General features: G+C 39.7%; 1 protein-coding gene across 2 annotated transcripts in view; it reads right to left on the reverse strand.

Moving 5' to 3' along the window:
- GPM6B (glycoprotein M6B) overlaps positions 1 to 22,092 on the reverse strand; it is a 152,572-nt gene extending 130,480 nt beyond the window's left edge. Inside the window, exon 1 of one of the 2 annotated variants that reach the window (XM_019746290.3) lies at positions 21,905 to 22,091. In XM_019746290.3, the coding sequence (XP_019601849.3) occupies positions 21,905 to 21,908 (4 nt within the window). In that variant the 5' untranslated portion in view covers positions 21,909 to 22,091. Of the gene's footprint in view, positions 1 to 21,904 lie in introns of both variants that reach the window. The other variant, XM_019746289.3, reaches the window with a different exon arrangement.
- Between the last annotated feature and the right edge of the window lie 4,263 nt (positions 22,093 to 26,355).

The following is a 26,355-nucleotide window of genomic DNA, read 5'->3' on the forward strand; positions in this document are numbered from 1 at the left end:
ACACCCAGTCCTGGATCTGGGCATTACCCTCCTCTTTCAGTCAAGTCGCCCACTGACAAAGAATGAGTGTGACAAAACCTTTATGAACAGAATACTGGCCCTTGTGCTTTATTCACTCCACGATCTAAGGAATCGGAGAGATACAAACATAAGTATCACTGAAGGAGAGACTGCTCCCAGAATTTGTCAGCATTGACAACAAGCTTATTAATTTATTTTGGAAGAACTAATTATACAGCTGAAATATCAAAGAACAAACCTTGAGCATGACGTTGTAAATAATTTATTCTCCAAACGGTCTTAATTTATGCAGGAAAACACAAGTATTAAGAAGCTACAATGTGGCATGTTTATATTCATGTATAGCAACATGTTGTAAAGAGGTTAAAAACAAAACAAAAAACCCCCAGAAAATACCAGTAAACTGAAAACATCATTTGTAACACAAGCTTGATAGCACCTTACACTCTTCAACAGATGAAATTAATAATGATAATAATAGCATTCACACTGAGTATTTTCCATGACCCAGGTACTGTCCTATGCAATTTACATATATGAAACCATTTACTGCTTAATCATACAAAGTAGGTACTTCACTGTCCATTTTTCAGATTAGAAAATCAAGGCCCAGAGAAGTGCACTTGTAGATATTTAAATCCAGCAGTCTGGCTCCGAAGTCCACTCTCTAAACCATAAAATTTACATCTGATCCTTACGTTAGTTTTATAATCTACACGAGCATACAAAAATAGTGGTTGCAATATGGACATGTCCACTGAGGCCTAGAGCGGTTCACAGATAATATCACAGAGCTTTTAAGGGCTCAAATTAGAACACAATCATCTCTTGACTTCCATTCCAAGCCTCCTTCTTACTGTACCATAATCAGTTCTTTCTTAGGTGCCTATATACAGACTAGCAGTATCCAATAGCATGTTGTGTGATGTTGGAAATATACTAGATTTGTGTTGTCCAATACAGTAGCCTTTAGCCACATGTGACTGTTGAGCATGTTAAATATGGCTGATGTGTCTAAAGTACTGAATTTAATTTAATTTAAACTAATCCAAATTGAAATAGCTAGTGACTATCATATTAGAAACACAGCCATAGAGGCCATGAAAGGTCTATCGATTTTGCCTGTTACAATTACTTTTCAAACCAAATTTACTTCCCGGCTCTGTTTCGATGCTCATTTAACAGCTCATCAGTCCATCTCAAGCTCTATTGAAAATAAAAGACCACCAAGGGGTTTATAGAAGCATGAGCTCTGTGATCTTACTGGGTGTTTGCCTGGCAATTTCACCACAGCAGACTCGGCTATAAATTGGAATATGTGATTCACAAAATGTAATCAAGGAAAATATTTCCTGAAGAAAAGCCATCACACATTTTCTTACACATTGAGGATATAGTTTGTTTCCAAAGAGCTGGAAAAGGTCTCAAGATAAGGCAAATGTCAAGCCCACTGACCAGTTGCCAATCGCCTGGTCTGCCTGACATACTGCTGCAAACTGAAACTTAAGACATGACCACCTCAAGTCCTTCCCCAGTCACCAAACACGTAGGATGTTCATTGTTTCCTTGTTCTTTCACCATTTTCTTTTCCTAGCTGAGAAAACTGAGGCCAAGATAAAGGTGAACAATCTTACCAAATAGTCATAGGCTTAACAGGTAGTATATCCAAAAATAAAATCCAAAATATTGGTTTCTGTAGGGGTTCAGAACAAGTCACCCCAAGATGTGCCTCAGTGGTATTATTTTGACCCTGTGGGTTCATGAGAAACTTTTGCCATCCCCCACTTAACTATCTAGAAGAATTTAAATTAGGAGTCTGACCCATGACAAGAGTTATCACCAGAAATGACTTTTAACCTACCTATATGGCGGGGCAAACTAATACTTACTGAACATGTGCTTTCTCTGCAATGGAAGCCCCAAGGTGCATTACCTCATCCCTAGCTCAGAATGTCATATATACCCATATTCCCTTTCTGTCTCTGACTGTCATGTATGCAGGGTTCCCATACATCTGTATGAAATTAAATGTGGTCATTTTCTCTTGCTAATCTGTCTCATATCTATTTGATTATTAGGCCAGCTGGAAGAACTTAGGAGGGTAGAAGAAAGTTTCTTCCTTCCCCACACTTCCTACTTCTAAAATTAAATTCTGGAAAGCACTGTTTCCCATGGAGGAAAATACAACAATTTTTTCTGCAGTTTCTCTATTGATGTATGTTCCACTGCTAAAAATATCTCTATAAGTTCAGAGAGCAAAGTAATGCTGAACCAGTAAAAGATTTAATTGTCATTGTTTAAAGCAATTTTTACACAGAATGCTTTATTAGCATCTAAAATCCATTGCAGAAACCTACCTTTGCCCCCCAAATCATTACTTTTGTTCCCTATGATTTTGACGTTTATATGAAGTTTGTGCATAGAATTATTAAGTAAAACACTAGGAAAAAACATGCTTTTGAAGCAATCCTTTTGATCGACACAACTGAAAGAAGGTCAATGTGTTTTCAAATTTGAAAAAACAAAAAGTTAGCATGCTCATCTACATAGGGAAGCCAATAATGTGAAGGCAAAAGAGAGCACTAAAGTTATAGAATGAAAGAAAAAGCTGGGGTATTTAGCTTAAAAAATTTAGCAAGAATTCCTGCTTTCATCAGTGGAAGGATGGGACATTGTAAGAAATGGTCACCTCATCTCAGGCATGCTAGTAAGATAATCATCACTTTCTGTACTCGATCCAGTTTTGTTTATTTAAAATTGACTTTCCATATGGTTACTATAAGAGGAAGATTAAAAATTTCCAGTTTAATCTGTTTATTTTATTTCCACATCTTGGCCTGAAGAAAACGCCATATGGAATGAGAAAATCATGGAATCCATCTTATATCAGTGCGAGGAAAATATAGTATATATCTTAGTTACTTTTTATTTAGATAAAAAGTATTAAATATTTATACTCAAAACTTTGGAGGGTTGAAAGCTATGTGCTTTTAATTAATTAATATGTAGGGAGATGTTAAATATTACTTTAAATAAAAATTATAAGACAATCACAGCACATTCCAGACCTTCTGTTCTTTTAAACCACTACCTCGATCTTGAGGTAGGATTCTGCCTGAATGTTGAATGTAACTTCAAATAAGGATACTTTTATATTATAAAACGTGTGTTTCCTCAATTTACACTAGCCAAATGTGAATTGAAAGCAGGGAGTGAGTCAAGCCTCTAATATATTGCTCAAATGTTAATAAACACTTCAGTATCTTCTTGTTCTATCTTGTTTACAGTCTTAAATTTGGAGCATTTCACAAAGTAAGGGAATTTATATTCAAAATGTGCTAACACTATTAACTACCTGAAAAACTCTTCCTTTTGTCCACTGTGGATTTAGTAATAGTTATAACAATAGGCCATATGGATTTTTTAAAGTTTTACATTTGTAATGTTAAACATATCATTCTGAAATAAAAATAAAATTATTCCGACATTTGAGATTTAAATTCTGAAGGTTTACGTTATATGTTTTCACCAATTTTACTTCTTTTATTATGTAAGTGGGGCAGGCACTGCTTCCTGTTTTCCAATATCTATGCCCTCCTGTTCTACAATAATAACATTTTTAGCTTAGCTGACCAGCTAAAAATTATGTTTCCCAGAATCACTTGCAGTTAGGTGTGATCATAGGTGTGACCAAGTTCTAGTTATTAGGGTATGAGCAGAAGTGACATGTGCAACTTCCACAGAATGGCCTTAAAGAGAAGGATTTGCCCAACTTTAGTCTTCTTCTTATTAGCAGGAATGTGAAAGTGATGGCAGGAGTTATGGCAACCATCTTGGACCATGAAATGGAAGCCAAGTCTTGAGTATGACAGAACAACAAGACAGAGCCTAGGTCTCTAACTCCTTTTTGGAGGAGAACCACTATACCAGCCAGAATTTTTACATCAGAGGAAAGGAAACAACTGGCATGCTGAAGTTATTATTAACATTTGGGGGGGGTTCCATTATAGTACATAAACCTATAACCTAGCTAGTTAGTATAACAAGTAATAAAATGATGTGTGTTTTGTTCTTAAAAATAATTATAAAAGTATGTGCAAAGAACTGTTCTTCCAAGCCACCTTGCATCCAACAGTGCTGCTAAAGTATCTCCAGAGAAAATAAACAATTTACATTATTTTACTGGGTCCCAAAATGGCAGTCCTCAGGTTGGTCGCTCACCTTACTCACTGGATTTGGCCCAACTGATTGTAACCACTTTCCAAAAACTTAACCCACCATCAAAAATGTGCCACCAGACCACTGAAACACATGAGCCACAGGTTTTCTTATTCCCTTCCCTACACTGGCAGAAGAAAATAGGTAGTAGAAATGGCATTCTCCTTTCTCTCTCTCTCTCTCTCTCTCTCTCTCTCTCTCTCTCTCTCTCTCTCTCTCTCTCTCTTCACCCCCATCCCCCCCAAGGTCCCCTGTCAGCATCAATACCCAACAAACCAAGTCACCTTAACCTTAAATTATATCGACTGCACCACTTCCATCAAGAGGGGGTGAGGAACAGAGATGGAGCCAGCATGCTGGGGTTCAAATACTGGCCTTGCCACTCTCTGGCTCTGTAACCTCAGTGGTCATATCTGTGAAATGGTGAGAATTACATTGGTTGATGCAGGTAAAACATTTAGAAGAGTGCCCACGCATAATATGGACTCAGTAAATGTTTTATATATGTGTGTGTATGTGTGTATTATATAGGTGTGTATACATATACGTGTATGTACCATATATGTGTATATTTGTATACAACAGGTATGTATGTTATACATACAACATATATATGCACACAGGTCTGTCTGCATACATGTATGTTATATATAACATATAAATTCATTTTATATATAATAGGTATATATATACACACACACATATATATATATATATGTTTGTGTATCTCCATCTCTTGACTGATTTACACAAATATTTTGATTTCTGTGAAAACCAAGTTGATTCATAAAAACAAAGTGCCCTTTTGTCCCGAGTTCAAAACCTCATCAAAGCTTATTCTCCTGCATTTGTAATATACCTAATAATTAAGTGCATTTGCCACTTAAATATGCCCTACGGGGTTCTGAAAGGCCCAGCAGGATCTTCAGCTGCTCTGGCCCAACCCCAGGAGGGGGATGTGGCATGTGGGCACAGAACATGAGGGGTGCCTAAGGCAGCAGTCTCTGGACCTGCCTCACAAGACTTTGAACTATAATTTTATTTTCTCAGTGACCAAGGGAGCTTGTTAGTCCCATCAAAAAAGGATGCTAACATAGAAATACAAACACACTGCCAATGAAAGAGTTCCAGAAAGAAAGAAATGGATCAAAGAGAAGCTCATGGTAGAAGCAGTACTCCTCCCTATACTGCCTCCAAGTTTTTGGAATGGAGATAAAAAAAAAAAGAAAAAAGAAAAGCATTGTTGCTATTGCCTATGTCTTTCAAAGTAGGACAGATTTCTATTACCAATGTGGATCCAGAATGCAATTTATGCACGGATACATTTACAGAAATTGTTATTCCCCACTTATCCAGAACTTGAAATGTTCTGGAAGCCTCAGTCATTTGCAAAATAGTCAAGTATAAAAACACTCAGGGTGGGGGTGGCCAGATGGCTCAGTTGGTTGGAACGCGAGCTCTCAACAACAAGGCTGTCGGTTCAATTCCCACTTGGGATGGTGGGCTGTGCCCCCTCCCCTGCAACTAAGATTTAAAATGGCAACTGGACTTGGAGCTGAGCTGCGTCCTCCATAACTGGATTGAAGGACAACGACTTGGAGCTGATTGCCTCTGGAGAAACACACTGTTTCCCAATATTCCCCCAAAAAATTGTAAACAAAAACAAAAAAAACACTGAGTGGTCAACAGCTGCCACAAAGTCCACTCCACAAATATCCTGGGCACCCACTCCAGGCTACTGCATGGAAAATAATGCAGCATTCAGAACTGCTTAATTTAGTTTACAAAGAACATATATTCATTTATTAACTCATGTGTGTGTGTTTTAAGGACGTTCCATCTTCAAAAAATAAAATAAAACATAGCAGCATATTGGCTATAATGGGAGCTCCATGACAGCACAGGGAAAATAGAAATAGACTGAAATATTTAAGTCTAGCATTGCAGGGACTCAAGTGAGAAGCGGGCACTTCCACCTCAATACTTTCTGCTAACCAAAGAGACCCATATGGAGCCGAATTACAATTCTTCCCGAGTTCCTCAAGTATCAAGAACCAAACAGTGAAGGTTGTTTTACTCCATTAACCATGGTAAGAACACATGTAAGCTATTTTTTAAATATTCAAATTTTTAAATGATGGAAATTTAAAATACCTTTAGTGCCCTATAGTAATAACTTCTGGTATTTGTCAAAACAACTTATGTGATCAAGTCATTCGCTGAAATGCCAGTTAAATGAGGAGTGACTTATTGGATGTGAGAAAATTATGAGTAGAGATTTTTATGAGCAATCAAACTGTAGATATTTTTCAACCAAGGAAGCACAGCCTGCCATTTTAAGTACAAAGTTACCATGGCAACAATAACATATACCCTATCTCCTCTACTCTAAAGATAAGTTTTCATAGGTAATAAAATTATAGAAATAATTAAATGAGGCATTCCACTTAAGATTAAGCTATGTAAGAGACTAGAATTTGTCAGGCATTCATTCAAGCAACACCTTAATTATTAATAGCTTTCAGGTTCCTTCAATGGTGTCTCTAGGCTTCTAAAGAAAGAAGCATCATGTAACGATGATGTTTCAGTATGTTATTATTGTTACTGACATCATTTATAATTTAATTCTATGACACAACTATGGTTTTGATCAGTTTTATTACCAACTATATCTATTTTCCTAATTGCATTAATGTAGCAATGATAATTTGTTACATTCAGAAAATGCCCTTTTTCAAAGGTCTGATTCTCCCCAAGTGAATACTTGGGTGTTCAGCAGGACGTTCACTTGTAAAAGCAGCATCATTAAGATAAAATTAAATCTGAAACTTGTTAATACTGTCATTAGAATAGCCAGCTACTATGTCAAAGAAGACAGAAATGCCTACTCTATGGTAATATATGTGGCAGGAATGTAGACCAGAATTGGTACCATTGTATCACCAGAATACAATGCTTTTTTGAACACATTCCTGTTGTTTTGCTTTTAATCCTTATCATGGTTTTTCTCCCACCAGGCTGTGAGCTCTTCCTCAAGGCCAAGGACTCTCTTATTCACCACTATAGTTCTTGCATTTACAACTGCACTTGGACAGTGAATGTGCACAATGGAAGTTGGGAAGCTGGCTGGTAAAACATGCTATGTCTCTAATAATACCTTTGATAATATCAACAAAGCAGCAACATCATAGCAGATAACCACCATGGACGTTCAGAGCTTGGACTTCAGCTGTTAAGTCTTCTTTCTCCCTAGGCATCTCTGTAGCTGACTGTGACAATGACAAAATGTTAGACCTTCTCTGCAGCATTATAGAGACATTGCCTCATGGGCATAGAAGCAGAGACAACTCCCAGTTACCTGAGCAGACAATCTACAGTGGGGCAAATCTTTGTTTCCTTTCATGGTCTCTTACTTCCTTAACTTCTCAACTTCCTTTATTTACTTATTTGGAGAAGCTATCTAAACTCTCTTCAACTTCAGGGAAGGGTCAAGAAAGGCCAGACCTTTTATCAGAGATTTCAAATCACCGTATACCAGTATGATGAACATCATAAAGAGAGATTACGGAAAAGGACTGGAGGTGGGGGTGGGAGGTGAAAGGAAGAGAGTTTTCTACTGACCAATATGTGGCTCTGTGATTTTTATTTGATAATATTTTCATGAATAAACACCTGCTTTCAAATATAAAGATAAGTACTATAATAAACAAGGTTGTGATTACTGGATGTTTCATATTAGGATAAACTCTTAATTCTAAGAAACTAAAGTACAGGTTTCCCCATTCTCAATGTTACCCTCAAAGAGCAATTTTATGTTTATTTCAAGTAAAGCTCATGAGTGTTTAGCAGTTTTATAGACACAATACTAAAAAATAAGACTTTCCTGTGTAGAAATCTCAGTAAGTGAAATTATACTGGATTTTTCTCACAAAGATGTTAAAGTCAGATGTACCAATTGAAAACCCATAGTAAGACAGAGATATAAATATGTTTAGAAATAATTAAACTGTATGGACATAAACATTTGACACCTGGAAATGACCATATTTTTACCAATTTCAACTAAAAATATGGAGGAAAAACTCTCCTGCAATTGTCAACTATAGTTAATTTTCTATGCCAATATTAAGCCACCAAGAAGCATTTGTTAAATATAAGTGAAATAAGAGACTGAACATAACTGGAGAACTTCCTCCATCTCATATGCAGCAATTACCCAGACAGATGTACCACATACTTGAAGAAAACGGAGCACACAAACCCACATTTACAGAGGAGATAAATTAGGGGATGACTCTTTGCTTCACCAAAGGATTCGCTGAAGAACAGCATTCTTTGGTTCTTAACTGTTTGTGAGGGTAACTACAGGTTTGGGGGTTTAGGTTTTTTTAGAAACCCAAAGCCAGAGTCCTTTGAAGATTAATCAAAATGAGGCAATTGCCTCCTCTGCAAAGTTTCGGGGAAAAAATGAATGTGTACTTCTTTTGTCTCACTGTAATACCAGGCTGGGAGTGGCCCCCAGGACAGAATATTTAGGCCGCTACCTTCTTTTTAGCGTATTGGACAGCTAGGCTGTATTAGACTGAACCATATTAAAATGCCAAATTTATATGTCAAAAAATTGTCAAATGTCGTCTCTTTCATGTGTCTCAACTTAAGATCTTCAGGATTGGGAAAGTCGGAAATTTGATACTTAAACCAGCCGTTGCTACTGTTCATTAGCATCAGCTCTTAGGAGAAAATAAGACGTTTAAATCTATTGCTTGAAATGAAATGGTGAATGGAAAAACTATTTGCTCATTTCAATGTTCTCTGCTATCTTCTTTTGTTACATGAATATTTGAGTATTCTAGAAAGAGGCTGAGATAATAAATAAGATCTTTCAGGTAAAAAGTATTTTCCAAAGCTAATTATGATTCCGTTTTATATCAGACCCGCTATTATCATTTGTTTCATTATTCTTATTACAAAGAATGCCTTGTTCATGGTAAGAGTTTAATGGATATCAACTGAATTAAACAAGTAGGTCCATATCAGCACCAGTAATTAGTGACATCCAGGACTAGGTTTGTTCGCATCAAAGAGGCTTGTGTTGAAGGTTCCCCTTCAGAAAGGCACCTTCCAAACTAGGCATCTCCTTCTATACCTGGGTCCCTTTATTTGGTGTCCAGAGTGTCTTGCCCTGTTTCAGTCCAAATCCCAAACTTTCCCATGTGCTATATGTCTTAAAGGTCTACAAAGAATGTCTTTCATAAATTCAAAGTTCAGTCTAAGTCAGTATTTCCCAATGGTGGTGCTCTTGACATTTGGGGCCAGATGACTCTTGGGGGGATGGGTGGGCCCTGTGCATTGTAGGATGTTTAACAGTATCTCTGGCCTCCATGAATGTGTGCCTGACTCTCCAAATACTGCCTCTCCACACTGAGGAAAGAAAAGAGCCTGCCCATCTTCAAGCCACTGACCAAGTAGAGATTTCTAAGCAACAACCCACTCTATGTCACAGTTACCCTGGTCAGAAGTTTTCTTTTTCTTTTTAATGATAGCTTCCTTGTCATGTTAGGCTGAGGAGATGGCAAGTCAATCACCAAGTAGAAATACCGCCATTTTTGCTCAAATTCCTAAATGCTAAAATAAGATGATAAAAAGTCAAACTAACTTAGCCTTTATGTCCAAATTTAAACTTCAGTTTCAAATTCTAGAGTTTCTACATTGAGAGACTACATCAAGACAAAAACATAAGACAGAATGAAGTGAATGTTAAGAATGGATTCTTATGATTGGGGGCTTTCAGAATTTGTCAAATCTAAATGTCTGGAGGGGGTGGGGAAAGAGAGAGACAGAGAGAGAGAGAGAGAAAGGGTTTTGTTCTGGCCATCATCATCAACAATAAGGGAGTAACAACACTACTGAAAATTGCATTTCCAAAGATATGTTTTCGGAGAATTTACATTTGTGATTTCTGTTACCTCCAAGTAAATAAAAGTTTGAAGCCTTGTGGAAGAATAGTTCTGTGAAGTGATGGGTAACAGCCGCGTATATAATCTCATTCGACGTCTGAGTAAACTACTTCCAGAATAAATCAAGCTGGAGCTTCAGCCCAATGCCGGCCTCTTCTTTGCAGGATGAGCAGCTATGTAAAAATATCCCAGGGAATGTTCTCCATTAAACTACTTAGGGAAGCTAGGTAATCCTGATGAATAAAAGTTTATTTTCACGAGTAACATCACCAAACATGGGAGTAACTTCCAACAAAAGAGCCACGTTTAAATAATTCTAGCGTAATCTTAGCTGCATTGCTCTAAGATACTGGTGGAAAATGGGCGTTTTTTCCTTTCTCTTTCAACTAAAAATTTGCATCTTGAATGTAAACTTGGTCTTTGTAATGGAGCAAATCAGGTCATATTTTTCTTTTAGAAGAAATCCACATTTTAACATATTGAGGGTTTCATTTTCTTATCTTATTATAGTATGTCAAGAGTTGGTTTAAGTAAAAATCTCTCACTTCACTTCAGTTCTTAAAGACCAGGCTGGTCCGTGATAACTCAGAACCGGCTTCCCCTACAGCTTCTGTGCTAATCTGAACAAGTTTGTCCACTCAGCTGCACTTTCAGAAGTCACAGGTCCATGGAAGGAAACCATGACATGCCATGGCATTAGATTTGACCCTAGCGGATTTTCTCTTTTAAAACAAGCCACAGAAACTACAAGGCTTTAATAGATTATTTAAAGGTGTGCAAAACAATTATTGGGGTAATGTAAAAGACCACCTAATTGTATGAAGAGATATGCCACTTATGCAATTGGAAGGTTCAATATAGTAAACACTGTGACTATCATGAAAATTATTCTGTAAATCCACTGTAATCCCACTCAAAATCCTAACAGGGATGCTTGTGGAACATGAAAAGCTGATTCCAAAGCAAAAAATGAAGAATATCTCAGACACTTTTAAAGAAGAACAAGAGGAGAAAAGTTCTCCTAGGAGATATCCAGGCATATTATAAATCTACAGGAATTAGGATAGTGTATGACAGTGTATTAGCACATGGATGGCAAAACAGACCAAAGGAACACAGTGGAGTCCAGAGATATACATACATATACAGTAGGAAAATTTAATACATGAGAGATGGTATTATATAAAGGTAGCAGGGGAAAGAATGAACTAATGTACGTGGTGGTTTATGTATAGGGAATATAAAATAAAGACTGATTTCTAACTCACACTATTCCAAAAAACTAAAATCCTAATGGAATAAAGACTGAAAAATGAAAAAGCATACTTTTAAAAAACTTTAAAATACATTAGACTAGAAGTACATCTTCATAACCTTGGAGATGGAACAATTTTAAAACAAGGCACAAATCATAAAAGACTAAAGGAAGAGATTGATAATTAGGGCTTTATTACAATAAAAAAAATTCAGTACAACAAAAGATGTGTGCAACAAAGTTAAAAGATAAGCCACAGAGAAGATGATATTGACAACATGTTTAACTAAGGGTTAGTATTTAGAATATACAGAGAATTGCTGCAAATCAATAAAGAAAAAACAAATAAGGATATAAATGAAAGAGAAAACCCAAATGGCCAATAACCTACCAAAAAGTTTCAACCTCTCTGGGGATGTTCAACACAAAAAACATGAAACAATGAAATACTACTTTATACCTATCAGATTTTTGAAAAACTAAACACTGTGACAATACTAAAGGCTGGTGAAGATACAGAAAAACTACTATATGCTCATACACTACTGGTGGGAGTATAAATTGATACCACTGCTTGGGAAGCAATGGTGACACAATTGTGGTGACACAATTTAAAGCCAGCTTTATGTGATGACAAAGCATTCATTTTGCTGACTACATCATTACTTCAGTCAACAAGATGACAAAATTCCTCACTGAAGAAATGAAGGCAGATTATTATTGCCTAAATCCAAACAACACAAGAAGAAGTTATTTTGGCAAAAAACAGTTCTATATCGATTTCTAAAAAATTTCAGGATGAAAACCAAAATCAGGCCTTCACCTTTGCAAACCTGCACTTCACGTGGAACCAGCCAACAGTTCACTAACTACTGTTAATTCAGACAATTTCTAAAACTCCATCTTCTTCAGGAAACTAATGGAGGGAGGTCTCAACATCTGTTATATCCTTATACCCTGAAGCCATAAAATACTCATACTGATCATATCCTGAATAAATACACGACATCTACAACTTCCTCTTTATTCATCACTTCTCATGATGTATTTTCCATTTCGAGGGGGATAATGGGGAGGCCTTATCTTAGCAATCTCGTCCGCTGTGTACACGTTTTTCATGTACCATTCTCATCTCTCAATTATTTTCAAAGTCCTTCTCACACCTGCTTTGTCAATGTTTTCCCCTTAAAATGGAAGGTAGGAGCCAGTGTTTTACGCACTTCCTAGCACAGCTCTGCGCAGAAAGGCATTTAATAAATGCTTTTAACCATAATGATTTAGAAGCAGGTCTATTTTTCGGACAGCAAACATCACCAGTTTGAAAATAATGTTATTAATGTTGATCAAAAGCTGCCAGACATAAGAGTTCATACTGTATGATTCCATTTAGATAAAGTGCAAGAACAGACAAAACTATGTCGACAGAAAGTAGGAGTGAGTACCCCTGGGCAGAGGGGCCTGAAAGAGTGCACGCGGGGGATTTCTGAGGGGCTGGTAATATTCTGCTTCTTAATCTATGCACTGGTTTGTAAAAATTTATCACCGTGTATGCTTATGATTTGCCTACTTTTAAGGTCTACGTTACACTTCAATAACACATTCTTAAATCATTTATAATATTCATGCCTCTTACGAAACATCTAAAAATATTTGTGACAAGATATCATTCTATGATAGAGCTCAGTTTTTGGTAATCTAGGATAGTGGCCTTGCGAAATGGTAATAATTCATGGAATGGCAATTCATCTCTTCAGTTTTCTGAATCCTGTTTTACTTATCATGGAAATTGTCAGAATATGCCACATGAGAAAACTAAAAGGAAAATGCAAAATAGAATACTGCATCAAATAAAGTTATCTGAAGGGTCTGGATTTCTCTGCTAATTACATCTTCATTCTTTGTTCCTTGTGCGAAGGAACAGATGCCTGAATGTAAGCTGCCATTTTAAAATCCACCATTTAAACATTCTTTTCAGGGAGTCGACGTGAAACATCACATTCCTAAACCTAAAAGAGTGACCTGATGCACATACAAAATAGAAGATTTTCTAGACTCTGTCTACTCTTTACTTCCAACGTTCCTGCTCTTTTTACATTAGAACTATTTTGCAAGGGCACTCCGATCTCTAAGAGAACACCAGCTTGAGGTCTCCATCTGGGGGGATGGGTTGATATGGGGGGCAAGGAGATCACTGACTGTTGGCAAAGGATCTCTGTGAGCAACATGGGCAAATCAGTCCTTCCTCTTCCAACTGCTGCATCTCTCAAACACATGGAAAAACATAATGAAGCCATGACTACAGACCCTAAGGACGGAACAGGAGGTGCAGGAAGGTTGCCTTAAAGGCTTACTCTGGGTAGATTTGATTATAGCTAAGGAGATGAATTCTAAATTTGGAAAGGCCATCAAGGTAATTAAGAAGTGGGACAAGATCCTTGATGTCTTTCTACTTAATGAAGAGAACAAAAGATGATGAAAATGATTTTAATAAGCGAAACAAACTTGATATAGATTCCTTGGTAACAAGGAACAAGTTACCAAGTTCCTTGTTCTGATAAAGCGCACTGAACATCAGAACAAGTTACCAAGGAAAACCAGGCACTCTCTATTCCCAGGGGTGTTTGGTCTCATTATTGAGGTGGTTTGGGTACCATTTTACTGTAAAGAGAGCGTGAATTTAGGTGGTCTGAAAGGCTTCCCCTTATATTTCCAGATTCTCTGGTGATGTTGAAATAAGGTTAAAAAAAAAACAACACAAAACTTCCTTCGGCTTGAAAAACCAAGCATCCCTTTGGAAGGATGACACCTTTTAAACCAGAGATCTTCCCATTCTGCAGATGTGCTCAACCAAGTCCTCAATAATGCCACTACTCAGATTTTATAACATTGTGAAGCACAAAAGGTTTTCAATCCCTCTTAATCTAAAGCAGTGGTTCTCAAAATGGGGTGATTGTTGTTTGGCAATGTTTGCAGACATTTTTGGTTGTCACAACTAGGGGAGTGTTACTGGCATCTACTGGTGGAGCCCAAGGATGCTGCTCAACATCCTACAGTGCACACGACAGCCCTTCACAACAAAGGATCATCCAACCTAAAATGTCAGTAGTGACAAGGTTGAGAAACCATGCTTTAAAAGTGCATTTGAAAGGGAAGAAAATATTTCTTTTATTTCAGTATCTGTCTCCATCTGGTCCAAAGAAGAAAGTAGAATCTAACAGTTCACAGAAAACAAATAAATATGTAAGCAAATACTATGCATTAATTCGAACTCAAGGTTATTTACAATAGAGCTTGTCACACCAAATTCAAATATACTGAGTCATATACAGCAATTAAGAGTAAAATTCAAAAGATCAGGTTTAAAAGTACTTTTTCCCTTGGCAGATTTTGTTTCTAACCAAATAAGCAATTTTTACTTCCAGACATTAAAATCCTATTTTTTGATTACTAGAAAATGCACTCCTTTTTTAAGTAGTCAGCTGATCTATCAGATATAATTATCAAATGTAAATATCAACCTACTAAACTTTAAAATGGCCAAGATTGATCAATAAAAATGAAAAGAATACAAATTAACTGTATCACTAGGGATGAACAGGGGAACATCACTACTGATCCTACAGATAAGAGGGTTAAATACATAATACAAGAATACATGCGCAACTTTATACCAATAAAGTTAATAACATATAAAATGGAAAAAGTACTTGAAAAATACAATTTATCAAAACTGAAACAGAGAGAAAGAGGAAATCTGAAAGTACTATCCTTGTTAAACAAATATAATTCAAAACATTTCCACAAAGAAAACTCCAGACCCAGGTGAATTCTTTCAAATATTTAAGGAAGAAATAATGCCACTTTTAAAATTAATAATCAAATAAACAAATAGACAAGAACCAGGTTCCATTTCACCAGCCCTTCTGCAATCACACTAAAGATCACCCTTCCCATGCAGAAAGACTCACACATCCTTTGTTCTCCAATTTATCCTTTGAAAGGGAGGAGGCAATAGACAAGATTAAAAACATTTCCGCAAGATTCATTTCATGCGTCCATTTGGAATCTGTTAAAATTTGTTACTCCTTATCTGGCTTTTAGTGCCCCTCCTCCATCTTATTTTCTATTTTACCCCACACCTATTCTCTGCTATGGCCAGGCCAGTTTCTTCAGGATCCCACCAGTAAACCTTGCTCACTCCTACCTGACTTCCTTATTTACCCTAATCCTTCTCACCCTTCTCAACACACCTAAAATCCAAGTCTCCTCTGGAAGCTTCATATAAGATAGAAGGTCTCCCCCTTCTCAGAACTCCTGCTAGACTTTTATTTGGAATTTTGCAATTAGACACTAATGATTCCATCTCAGTGGGTTTCTTTTCTCTCCTCGGGTGGAATGTCATTTCCCTCCAGCTGTTGCTTCCCTGCTTAAAATCTCTTCATGATTCTCTATGACCAACAGGGTAACTAAAGAGCAACTTCTTTGCTGGTCTGGCCTCTCTTCTAGCCTCAGCTCTCCCCTCGCCCCCACATTCAGGCCATGCCCAACTCCTCAGTGTGCCCAAGCAGCAGCCTCTGCCATGCCTCCTGCTTTTGCACATCTGTACCCAGAGACTGGGATGTCATCTCCCAGACACTGACCAGTCATCCTGCTCATCCTTCAAGACTCAGATCAAAGGTAACTGCCTCCCCAGGGCAGTTACCCCGCCCCCTTTATATTCCCTTCAGACAGAGGAAATTATTCTACAGAACCTTGATCTTACTCCTATTATAGTTTATCTGCCCCTCGGCTGGGTCTTATTCATTTATTCATTTTTTGTTTCAAGACTTAGCACAGTACCTGCCTAATCTGAGCAGGACTCTGAATGCTCGCTGAGTGAGCACCTGTTTTATATTCCCCTGAGAGCCGTCATGGGGATGGGCATGTAACAGGAACTCAAAGGCTTAGAGATTGGCACATGCTACTTGCATGGCAGTACAACAGGTACTCATTTAACCCAAATGCACAAGGTGAAAATGGAAACACAAGATTATTGTTACCTTTTAATCCCTAGGGCAACAATGAATTTTACTGAAATAGTGCTTCACTCCAAGCACAAGAAGGAAGAATTTTTCACCGGAGAGAGGAAAATATTTTATAGCATCAAAAGAAAAAAGCTAAAGGCAAAAAAATAAAAGTAATGAGACAACACCAAAACTGCTCTTTAAGTTGTTTTCGTGTCTGTATGCCTACAGCAATCAAATTACTTCTAAAGTGACTTCAAGCCCTGAATTCTGTTATTCTATGAAAATCTGTGCTAAAAGTATTAATAGCATCAAAGAACAATAGATGTCTTTTGCCCTATTTAATTTTAGTATAGTTTATCATAGTTTGTAATACATAAATATAATTTCACATACCTTGAAGTCTATACATTTATAATGTAGATAGACCTTAATAAAGTACATTTTATATGACAAACCCTTATCCTTTCAACAAATATTTGTCGAACACCTAGAATACGCTTAATCATTGGAATGAACATTGGGATACAACAATGAATAAAAGAATCTTTGTGTTTGACAAATTTAGTATTTGAACAGAAAAGAAGGCATATCAAGAATACTAACAAGCCAGCTAATAGTAACCAGAAAATCATGTTAAAATTATTAAATGGATGATATTGGCTTAAAAATACAGTAGAAGCTCACTTTCTAAAGTTCATCTAATGTACCCACTAAATTACCCCATATTCTCTATTCTTTTTGTAAACCACACCGACCACTGTCCACGGAACTTGGACTCAGAGCTATTGTCAGGATATCTGTGGATGACTTCTGCCACCAGATGAATTGTGTACCTAAGAAGAATCAGTTGTGTTTGTTCCTAAACTTGTTTATGCCAGTTGTTTGTTACTACAATTATGAATTTTAATTCAATATTACACAAACTAATAAAATATGAGTGCCAAAAGAAATACTTTTTATTTCTTTGAAAACCAAGCTGATTGCTTTGGAAAGTCTTAATAAAGGGGAGTCACTGGGAAAAACAGTTGCCAAAAAAAAAAGTACAGGTAGGACAGTTTGAAAGGTTTCAAGGGAGTGGGATACGTGATATAAAAGGACTGTGCATACAGATTGGTTCCCGATGCCTTTAGTTCTCATTCTAATGCAAAAGAATCTGAAACTAGAAGTCAGAAGCCAATGAATGAATTTTGGCTGTGATTTACACATAAGAAAGACTTCAAGGAATTCCAACCAGGACTCACACTCAAAGCAAAGACTACAACAAAACATTGGTGAATTAATGTTTAAAGTTAACTAAATGTGTAAGACACAACTGTGGCACTTCATGATTCACCACTTCAGCACTGTCAATAAGCCATCTAACTGCTTGACCCTGGATGCGGCAGATAAGGATCTTCTTGAAGAAACCCTTGGAGGGGTCAAGTGGTTTGGGCAAGACCTTTTTCTGAATCAAAAATATACTAAATAATTAATTACTTCCTGTTTGTCACAAACAGTACTCTGTGCTTTTGGGCTATGAGGTTTATTCAAAATTTCAGTCTGCATGGGAGACTTGAGGGAGCTCTCCAAGACCAAGGGTGGGCTGTTACTAGATCTTTACACTCAGAGGGAGGGAGGCTAGCACATTCTGGGAATACTTCCTGCCCAGCTATTCATCAGGATAGCATTCCTTTGTCTCCAATTGCATCTGAATTCCTGAGCAAACTTCCAGAACCAAATGTTGTATGCACGGATCCTCAGTGTTTCCTTCCGAGTCTTGCCTCTGAAGGTGGCGTGGGCCCTGTGGGGGGAATGGGGGTGGGGGTGGACAGGACGGGGGTGGGGAGAAGGAAAGACTCTGTGAAACAGCCAGCTCTAAAGAGAAGAGGGCAGGAGAAGCCAAAGCTGGAAGCACTCCTCCACCAGTCTCCTTGGAGAAAGGCCAGTTGTCCTGTTGGCAGGCATGTCAAGATGCCAGCATTCGATGCAACTACAAATGATGGCTGTGATGCTGGTTTCATGGGAACAAATAAGTGTTCAAACAATTAGGGAGCTGTTTTCTCACGTTTTTCAAGCATAACATTGCCTTCTCATTTCTTTTTTCTAATCACACCCATTTCAATCTGTAAGAGCCCAAATAAATAATTTCATCAAATGCTTTTATTTTGTAGTAAACTGAGATTAAGAAAATGATGTACCCAAGGTCACATAGCAAGTGAGCGGAGTTGCTGGGGCGGGCACCCCAGGGCCTCTGGCTCACCCTGCTTTTCCTCAGTTTCCTGGCCCTGGGAACCAGGAGCACCAGCACCACCTGGGAACTTGCTAGAAACACAGAAACTCAGGCCCTGTCCAGGCCCACTGAATCAGAAACTACTGTTTTAATAAGCTCACAGGTGATCTGTATGCACAGTACAGTTAAAGAACTGCTCTAAACCAATCTTTTAAATGCTATTTTGTGAAGTGTTTGAGTGCATTTAAGTTACAATCCTCATGAAAACGTCCTTACCACAAAATGGATCAAAACAATTACTTAGCTGTTTTGCTGTATCTGATCATTTCACATGCAATTTTCATTTAAAATTACAGGCAGCTAATGAAACAAAATCAGCATTTCTCTCTGGATACAAGATCCATATTAAAGCAGGCCGGATATTCCGCAAATGCCTTATAGGAGGTTATTAGACTGAGTCCATTTAGTTGCTATGTCTTCAGGCCTATGAACAAGGCAACAGAATCAAAATTCTGTTAGGCAACATGACTTCCCATCAGATAAAACCAGAGCAACATCGAGAATGTGTGTGTGTGTGTGTGTGTGTGTGTGCACGCATATGCACAATGGCCAAATGTGGAACTCTTCAGCCAGTGAAATAATTAGTTTCATCACACTCATTTAGGTGGTGTACTGCATACAAACAATACATCAACATCTTCCCATTGTGCAAAACAACCAAAGTTACTGAATAGTCAAACACACTGCAAACAACAATTGGCTCATTGCATTTACATGAACCATCCAGAATAGACAAATCCACAGAAAGTAGACTAGTGGTTGCTAGGGGCTAGGTGGGAGGGGACAATGGGGAGTGACTTCTCTTGGGTCCAGGGTTTCTTTGGGGGGCGATGAGGATGTTAGATAGTGGTAGTGGTTGCACAAGTCTGAATATACTAAAAATCACTGACTTCGTACACTTAAAAGTGTGACTTGTAAGGACATGTGAATTGTAGCCCAACAAAGCTGTAAAAAAAAATCAATTGGCTCAACAATAAAAAAAGTTTTAAGATGCATTGAAGGATAAATTGTACATACCACCACTGCTCATTATTTTATTTTTTTAACTTAAAGACTTTGAATACCTTAAAATTTGAGGCTGAAGGGGCTTTTATTTACACTAACGTCACCCATTTTACCAGGAAATTAACTGATACCAGGTTAAGGAAGTGACACGTATAAAAACCAAAGTCCCAACTCAATGGCCCAATGGTCAGAATTTTCCCAGCATTACATCATTTCAATTAAAACATTCATAGGGTATGTTCGGTAATTAAATACATCTGGAAAAATAAAACCAGTTCATGGCCCTGTGATGTATTTACTAAGAACCTACCAAAGAAAATCAGTGTTTCCTTTTTAGCATGAGGGAACTTTTTTTTATTGTAAAAACTAAAACCCAGGCTACTGCCAGAACCAGTGAGGTATGTGCAAATTAACATAAATTGGCAATTAAAGTGTAGAGCCAACAATTGTCCAAGACACAGAATACTTCCTTGAGAACAGGCCGCTGGTTTGGGCATTTGCTTCATGAGAACTTCCACACCTATTGAAAAACAAAACCCTCATCTAAGCCCGGGGTATTGTGAAAGCCATTCTCAAGAAGGTGTCCATGTGGCAATTTGAGGCTCAATTTCTAGCCCACACAAATCCCAAAGCTTAGCATTAAAAAAACAAATAATTTTATTTCAGGAAAATTTGTTAATGCTTCCCTCAATACTGCACCTCTGTGTATCTTCAACATCTCTGCCCCTAAGTAATGCCAAAATAGTTACAGGCTGAGGGCAGCTCTGATTCTGGAGTCTGAACCTCATTTAAAAGAGAGTGGTGAGTGATGTCGGGGCATTAAGAGAAAGCAGGAACCAGAGTTACTGGTCGGGAAGGATTTTTACCCTAGCTCTCCCCTCACTTCTTGGTAAGAAACTTTCCTGTTGGATTCAGGGGCCTATTTCCTCTCATATTTTGATCACCTAGTAAATTTAAAAATATTTAACCATAAAATTATTTGTACTTCCTTTCACTGTGCCCTCCTTACTACAGCGTCACCAAAATGTTAATCCAAAATGTTAATCGGCACAAAATTCCCTCCCTCCGCACACAAACACACACACTTAATAGCAGAGGGAATGTAGGGTGGGGGTAAATGGCAGGGAATTCCCCAGCCCTCACCATTAACCCGCAATGGTTAAACCCACTGTCTTCCTTATTAGAAAAGCTTCGGAGGGGCTCTTCAGTCTGGCTTTTGTGGTGCTGGTGGCTGGAGTCTGTCTGCCACTCGACAAGGATAACAGAACGGGGAGAGAACACCCGTTCCCCAGTACAGAGCTCACACATATCCAGGGGTGCAGCGGCATTAGGTTGATTTCCACTGCACTCGACGAGTTTCCCTTCCGATACCGAGTCCCCACTTCACATGTTGCTGACCGCAGCATTTGGGGGTGTTACCGTAGGAGGTGACAGAATCCTCCAGCAGCCTAACATCGGCCCCAGGCCAGGTGGGAGATTTTCAGTCTCCTGAGCTGGGCTATCAACGTTACTAGTCAATTTTCCAACTGCACTGGAACCCGCTTGGCACACTGTCTCCACCTGCGCCCAGCCAGGTCCGCATTTTGATAGTTGAACAGGGGACAAAGAAAAGAAACCCTCTGTCCCGTTCTGTCCCTGTCCCCTCTCACCTTCCTGGTTTCAAGAGTCATGGTTCTTCAGTGAGGTCTTCCGAGAGATTTGGGGAACTGGGCGTTTGTTTCAAGTGGGTTTAAGGCCACTAGTACCACGGCAGGGTGGGACAGGACCGGACGCGGAGCTGGGAGCTCGGGCGATAGGGAAGGAGAGCGTCCCGGGAAATCGGCGAGAAGCTGCTGTCTACCAACCCCTCAAAATAAAGCAGGAGCCGGGCGCCCGGGACGCTCCGTCTGCTCTCTCTGAAACCCTCCCGGGAGCCCCGCTCTTCCCTCCCGTGAGATGCTTGTCTGGGGGTGCAGCCGGTGTGCAGCCAGGGCGCCTACGCCCCCAAGATGAGGCAGGGACGCGCACCTGGGCGTTGGGGACACCTGCGCCGCGCCCCTCCCACTTCCATCCTCCGCCCCCCCCACCTGGGCCTCGTGGCGGAGGTGCCCCAAGGGGCCCCACCTGAGCGTAGGTGGGCGGGGGCTTGAGGCGGTGGCCGTGGCCGTGGCGCGAGGCCAGCACGTTCGCTTACCCATGGCTGGAGACAGGCGGGAGGGGCGCGGGCTCCCCGGGGACGGCAGAGCCGGTGGCACAAGTTTGCAGGTTGGGCGGGCACGTGCGCGGGCCGGGCTCCGGGCGGGCTTCGCTGGGCTGCTGGCCTGGCGGCTGGCGGCTGGCTCCTGGCTGGTTCCCTGGCCGGGGTGGGAGCACGGCGCGGCTCCGCCTGCACTGGGGGCCGGCCGCGCCGAGAGGGGCCCTGACGTCAGCGCCGGGGGCTTTGTGCGCCCGCAGCAGGGCCCGAACCCGCTGCAGGCACGCGGAGGCATCGGGCCAACCTCGCGGCTTCCCCTGGGACCCCCACAACGAGCTCCCTGGGGTGTGGAAACCGGAAAAGCCAGCGAGGGGGATAGGGAGAGTGGGGAGTGGGCTTCCAGGATCTCGGAAAAGACAATTCTCAGCTGGAAGGGCTTTTTGGTCTGTCATCACCCATTGTGCAGATAAAGAAACTGAGGCTCGGGACACTGCCTCAAGGATACCCAGTGTTTGGCAATGTTGCTTCAATCCACATTTTCGGATCCATTTGTTCACTTACGGGCTGTGGGTGGTTACTTAATTCAGCAGGTTTCAACCTTGGTTGCGCGTTGGAATCAGTTGGGGAGTTTTTGAACCCCGATTTCCTCAGGGCCTCGGTGGGTGTGACCGAGGCAGTCGTGCTCAGAAGCTCCCCAGGTGATTCCAATGTGCAGTCAAGGTTGCCATCATGGACTGGAGTTACTTGTGGGTAACAAATGACTTGGAAGGGCAGAGGCAGCGCTATCCGGTCTGCGGTGGTGACAGATTTGCTGGTGACCGTAACCAGCCCACTTGCTCCCTGGAAGTTCACCCCTGGCAGGCTCTGGGAGGCGTTGCAGACTCACCCATATCACCGCTTCTCGGGCCTCGCGCTTGAGCCTGGAAGTGAATTAATGGTTTAACATGTCCGGGGTTTAAATTCTTTCTGTCGCCTTAGAGAAGAATTTTCCTGTTTCCAAGGGTATTAGAGTAGCTCTGAGACCCTGCAGTTTTTCTACGGCTAATGCTTTCTGAGGCATTACTGAGCCCAGCAGTCCTCCCTGGTAGTTTATGTTGTGCTTCTTTATTGGTTTGAAAATACATCGTGTTACTTGAACCGAGGGTTACATAAACAGTAACAGTACGTAGTACACTTAAGGGACATTTAAGTCAGAAGAAAGAGGGTCAGGACTGAGAAAGGGTGGAGGAGGCAAACATTTCATCTACTGAAATTTATTGGATTAGGAAAGATTTTATCAAGGCAGAGCTCTAGAAAGTGTAATAATATTTTGTATAAAAGGACAGAGATTTGTGCTAGGCGGATCACTGGCTTATTTTCACAATCCCCCGGGGAACAGTCACTCCTAACCAATCTTCATGCAGTAATAAAACAGCAGGGAGCTCATAGGTTTAACTTTTGTCCCCCAGTTATAGGAAAGTAATCCATTTGAAGGAGGTCTGAATGCACTGGTATGGGAGAATCCGACTGCAGGTGACAGTGACTGGGATGGCCTGCCAAGGGCAGGGACAAAGGGGGAAGTGGGTGGGGGCAAGGAGGAATTTAGTCTAAATCCTGGTTTCGGGAAGTTTGGTTTGGTTGATTCCTACATCCTGGATGGCCAGCCCCTAGGAGACAGTGAAAACAACGGAATGGGACTTGGGCATAACAATCTGAAATAGTATTTGGGCAAGATCTGACCTCACTCAGCTACTATAGGAGCAAGAACTCTTAAGGTTTTGTGCACTGAGATGAAAGTAAACCCTTTAGGCCACTTTCTGTCATTCCCTAGAAGTCTTAGATTTTTTTTTTTTTAACCAAAGAAAAGAAATGACAGCTGTCCAAATATTAGTGCTTGTCACACTAGGGATGCTGTGATAAAAACCAAGTTACAGCAAGTGTGTACACAATGTCAAAGGAAAGCCACATTTTAATAGAAACTTTTACTCACTTTGGAAATGTTGTGGACTGATTTCAATAAGCCCTTGTCCCCCAAGCCCCTAAGAAAAACAAAACAGCAGTTGGGAAATTAGCAAGACTACCACAGACAGGGTGCGGAAGATGCCTCTAATATGCATATTTGACTACTAGTCAAAGAAAAGCTATTTGAAAGTAATAAACCATTTTTCTCATATTAAGTAACTAAAACCTTTTAAAAAACCAAGCAAGACTACCTTGCAGGTAGGCAAGTAAATTGGTAGATCCTTTCTGGAGAACTATTTGGCAGTATGAATCAAGAGACAAAAATATTCATAGCCTCTGACCTAATAATCCTGCTTCTGGAGAGAGCCTCACGAAATACTGTTTCAGTAAAAATTAATGTAAAAAGATGTTTATCACAGAGCAAGATAGAATAGCAAACAAAACAAAAACAAGAAAGAAAGCAACAGCTGTTCAATAGAAGGGAAGTCATTATATAAATTATTGTTGACCTAGCTCAGTGGTTCTCAGCTGTGGATGATTTGGCGCCCCCCCCCCCCACCAGGAGACACTTGGCAATGTCTGGAGACAGTTTTAGTTGTCACATCTGGGGAGGGGGTGCTACTGGCACCTGGCTGGTGGAAGCCAGGGATGCTGCTAAATATCCTACACTGCACAGGAGCACCCCACCACAGCAAAGATTTATGATCTACCCCCACCCAAATGTCAATAGTGCTGAGATTGAGCAACCTTAATCTAGATGATTGTATATCACGCAGCCCTGTTTCGAAAAAATTGTGGGAAAATGCTCAGATTTTTTTTAATTTTAAGAGCAGAATAAAAAGCTGAAGGTACAATACAATCTGAGTCATATTTGTATGTACATATCTATGTAGTGAAAAAGACTGGAAGAAAATACCCTATGGTAGAGATTGTGGGTAAAGACTAGGGTCTTTTATCTGGTCTAATAATGAAATCAACATGAGACAGATTAACAAGAGGAAATTGGATAAAGAAGGTGTGGTATATATACATAATGGAATACTATTCTGCCATAAGAAAAGATGAAATAGTGCCATTTGCACAAAATGGATGGATCTTGAAATGATCATGCTAAGTGAAATAAGTCAGAAAAAGTCAAGAACCATATGATTTCACTGATATGTTGTATATAAAACTGAAAATAACAAAGGAACAAGAAAAACAAAAACTCATAGACATAGATAATAGCTTAGTGGTTACCAGAGGGTAAGGGCTGGGAAGGGGGGTGGTAGATGAGGGTAAAAGGGGATCAAATATATGGTGATGGAAGGAGAACTGACTCTGGGTGGTGAACACACAATGTGATTTATAGATAACGTATTACAGAATTGTACACCTGAAACTTATGTAACTTTACTAACAATTGTCACCCCAATAAACTTTAATTTAAAAAAGAGAAAATAACATTTAATTACATATGGATGTATGGGAACCCCACATACATGAGAGAGAAACCTCACATGCACAGGAGGTTCAGAGACAGAAAGGGTGATTGAGGTATACAAGGCATTCTGAACTAGGGATGAGGTTAGGTGCCTTGGAGGCTTCAAAGGGTCATTGCAAAATGATAAGAAGAGCAGATATTTAGTAAATAGAAGTTTGCCCTGCCATACAGGTGGGTCATAAAAAGTTATTTCTGGTGATAACTCTTATCGGCAAGGCCTGTAACGTAAATTCTTTAAGGGAGAGGTGAAAGTTTCTTGTGAGCCTGCAGGGTCTTGATAGCCTTCAGCTCAAAATATTTCGCATGCCAAAGTGGCACATCTTGGAGAGGGCTGTTGTGAACCCCTACAGACTATTACTTATTCACCAAACATGTATCTTCTAACTGGCCACACAGTTGGAATACATTTCCCGGACTTCTTAGCAGTTGGGCAGGGCCAAGTGTGTGCTTCTGGAAGTGAGGCCACCGGTTGTAAGGAGGGCTGGGAGACTGTTTTTCATCAAGCCATACTATTCTATTTGTTATCATATGTATGTGTTATTTATAGAAATAGATATGATATATTTACATAAAGCACCTGTGTCCGTTGGGTGTGTAGTTCTATGCATTCTGGGCTCCTGAGACCTTACTTCCACACATACCCTATCTGTAAAATGGGAATAATTATAGTGCATACCTCACATAGTTGTTGTAGGAATTAAAGGAGATAATGTTAGTAAGGCACTCAATATTTGGGGCTCAATAAATGGTAGCTATTGACGTGGATGTTGTGGCTAATGATGTTATAATTCTTGTCTCTGCCTTTTACCCTGAAGCATTGCCAGAGTCACCAGAAAGCAGCTTTAGGGTGGGGGCATTCTGAGGTTTCGCAGTGCCAAAAGGAATGGAAGTGTCTGGTCCAAAATTTTGCCTTATTTTCTTTTAGGCAGGCAGAGGAACCCTCACTTGGCTCTGCATTGTTCTAAAGGGTGGAAGGACATTGTTGATTTCCATTCTTCTATTATACTGTGTTGCATTTGTTTATTTA

The sequence above is a fragment of the Rhinolophus sinicus genome, chromosome 18 (assembly GCF_057876585.1).
Source record: "Rhinolophus sinicus isolate RSI-liver-muscle chromosome 18, RSI-T2T, whole genome shotgun sequence".
Taxonomy (NCBI): domain Eukaryota; kingdom Metazoa; phylum Chordata; class Mammalia; order Chiroptera; family Rhinolophidae; genus Rhinolophus; species Rhinolophus sinicus.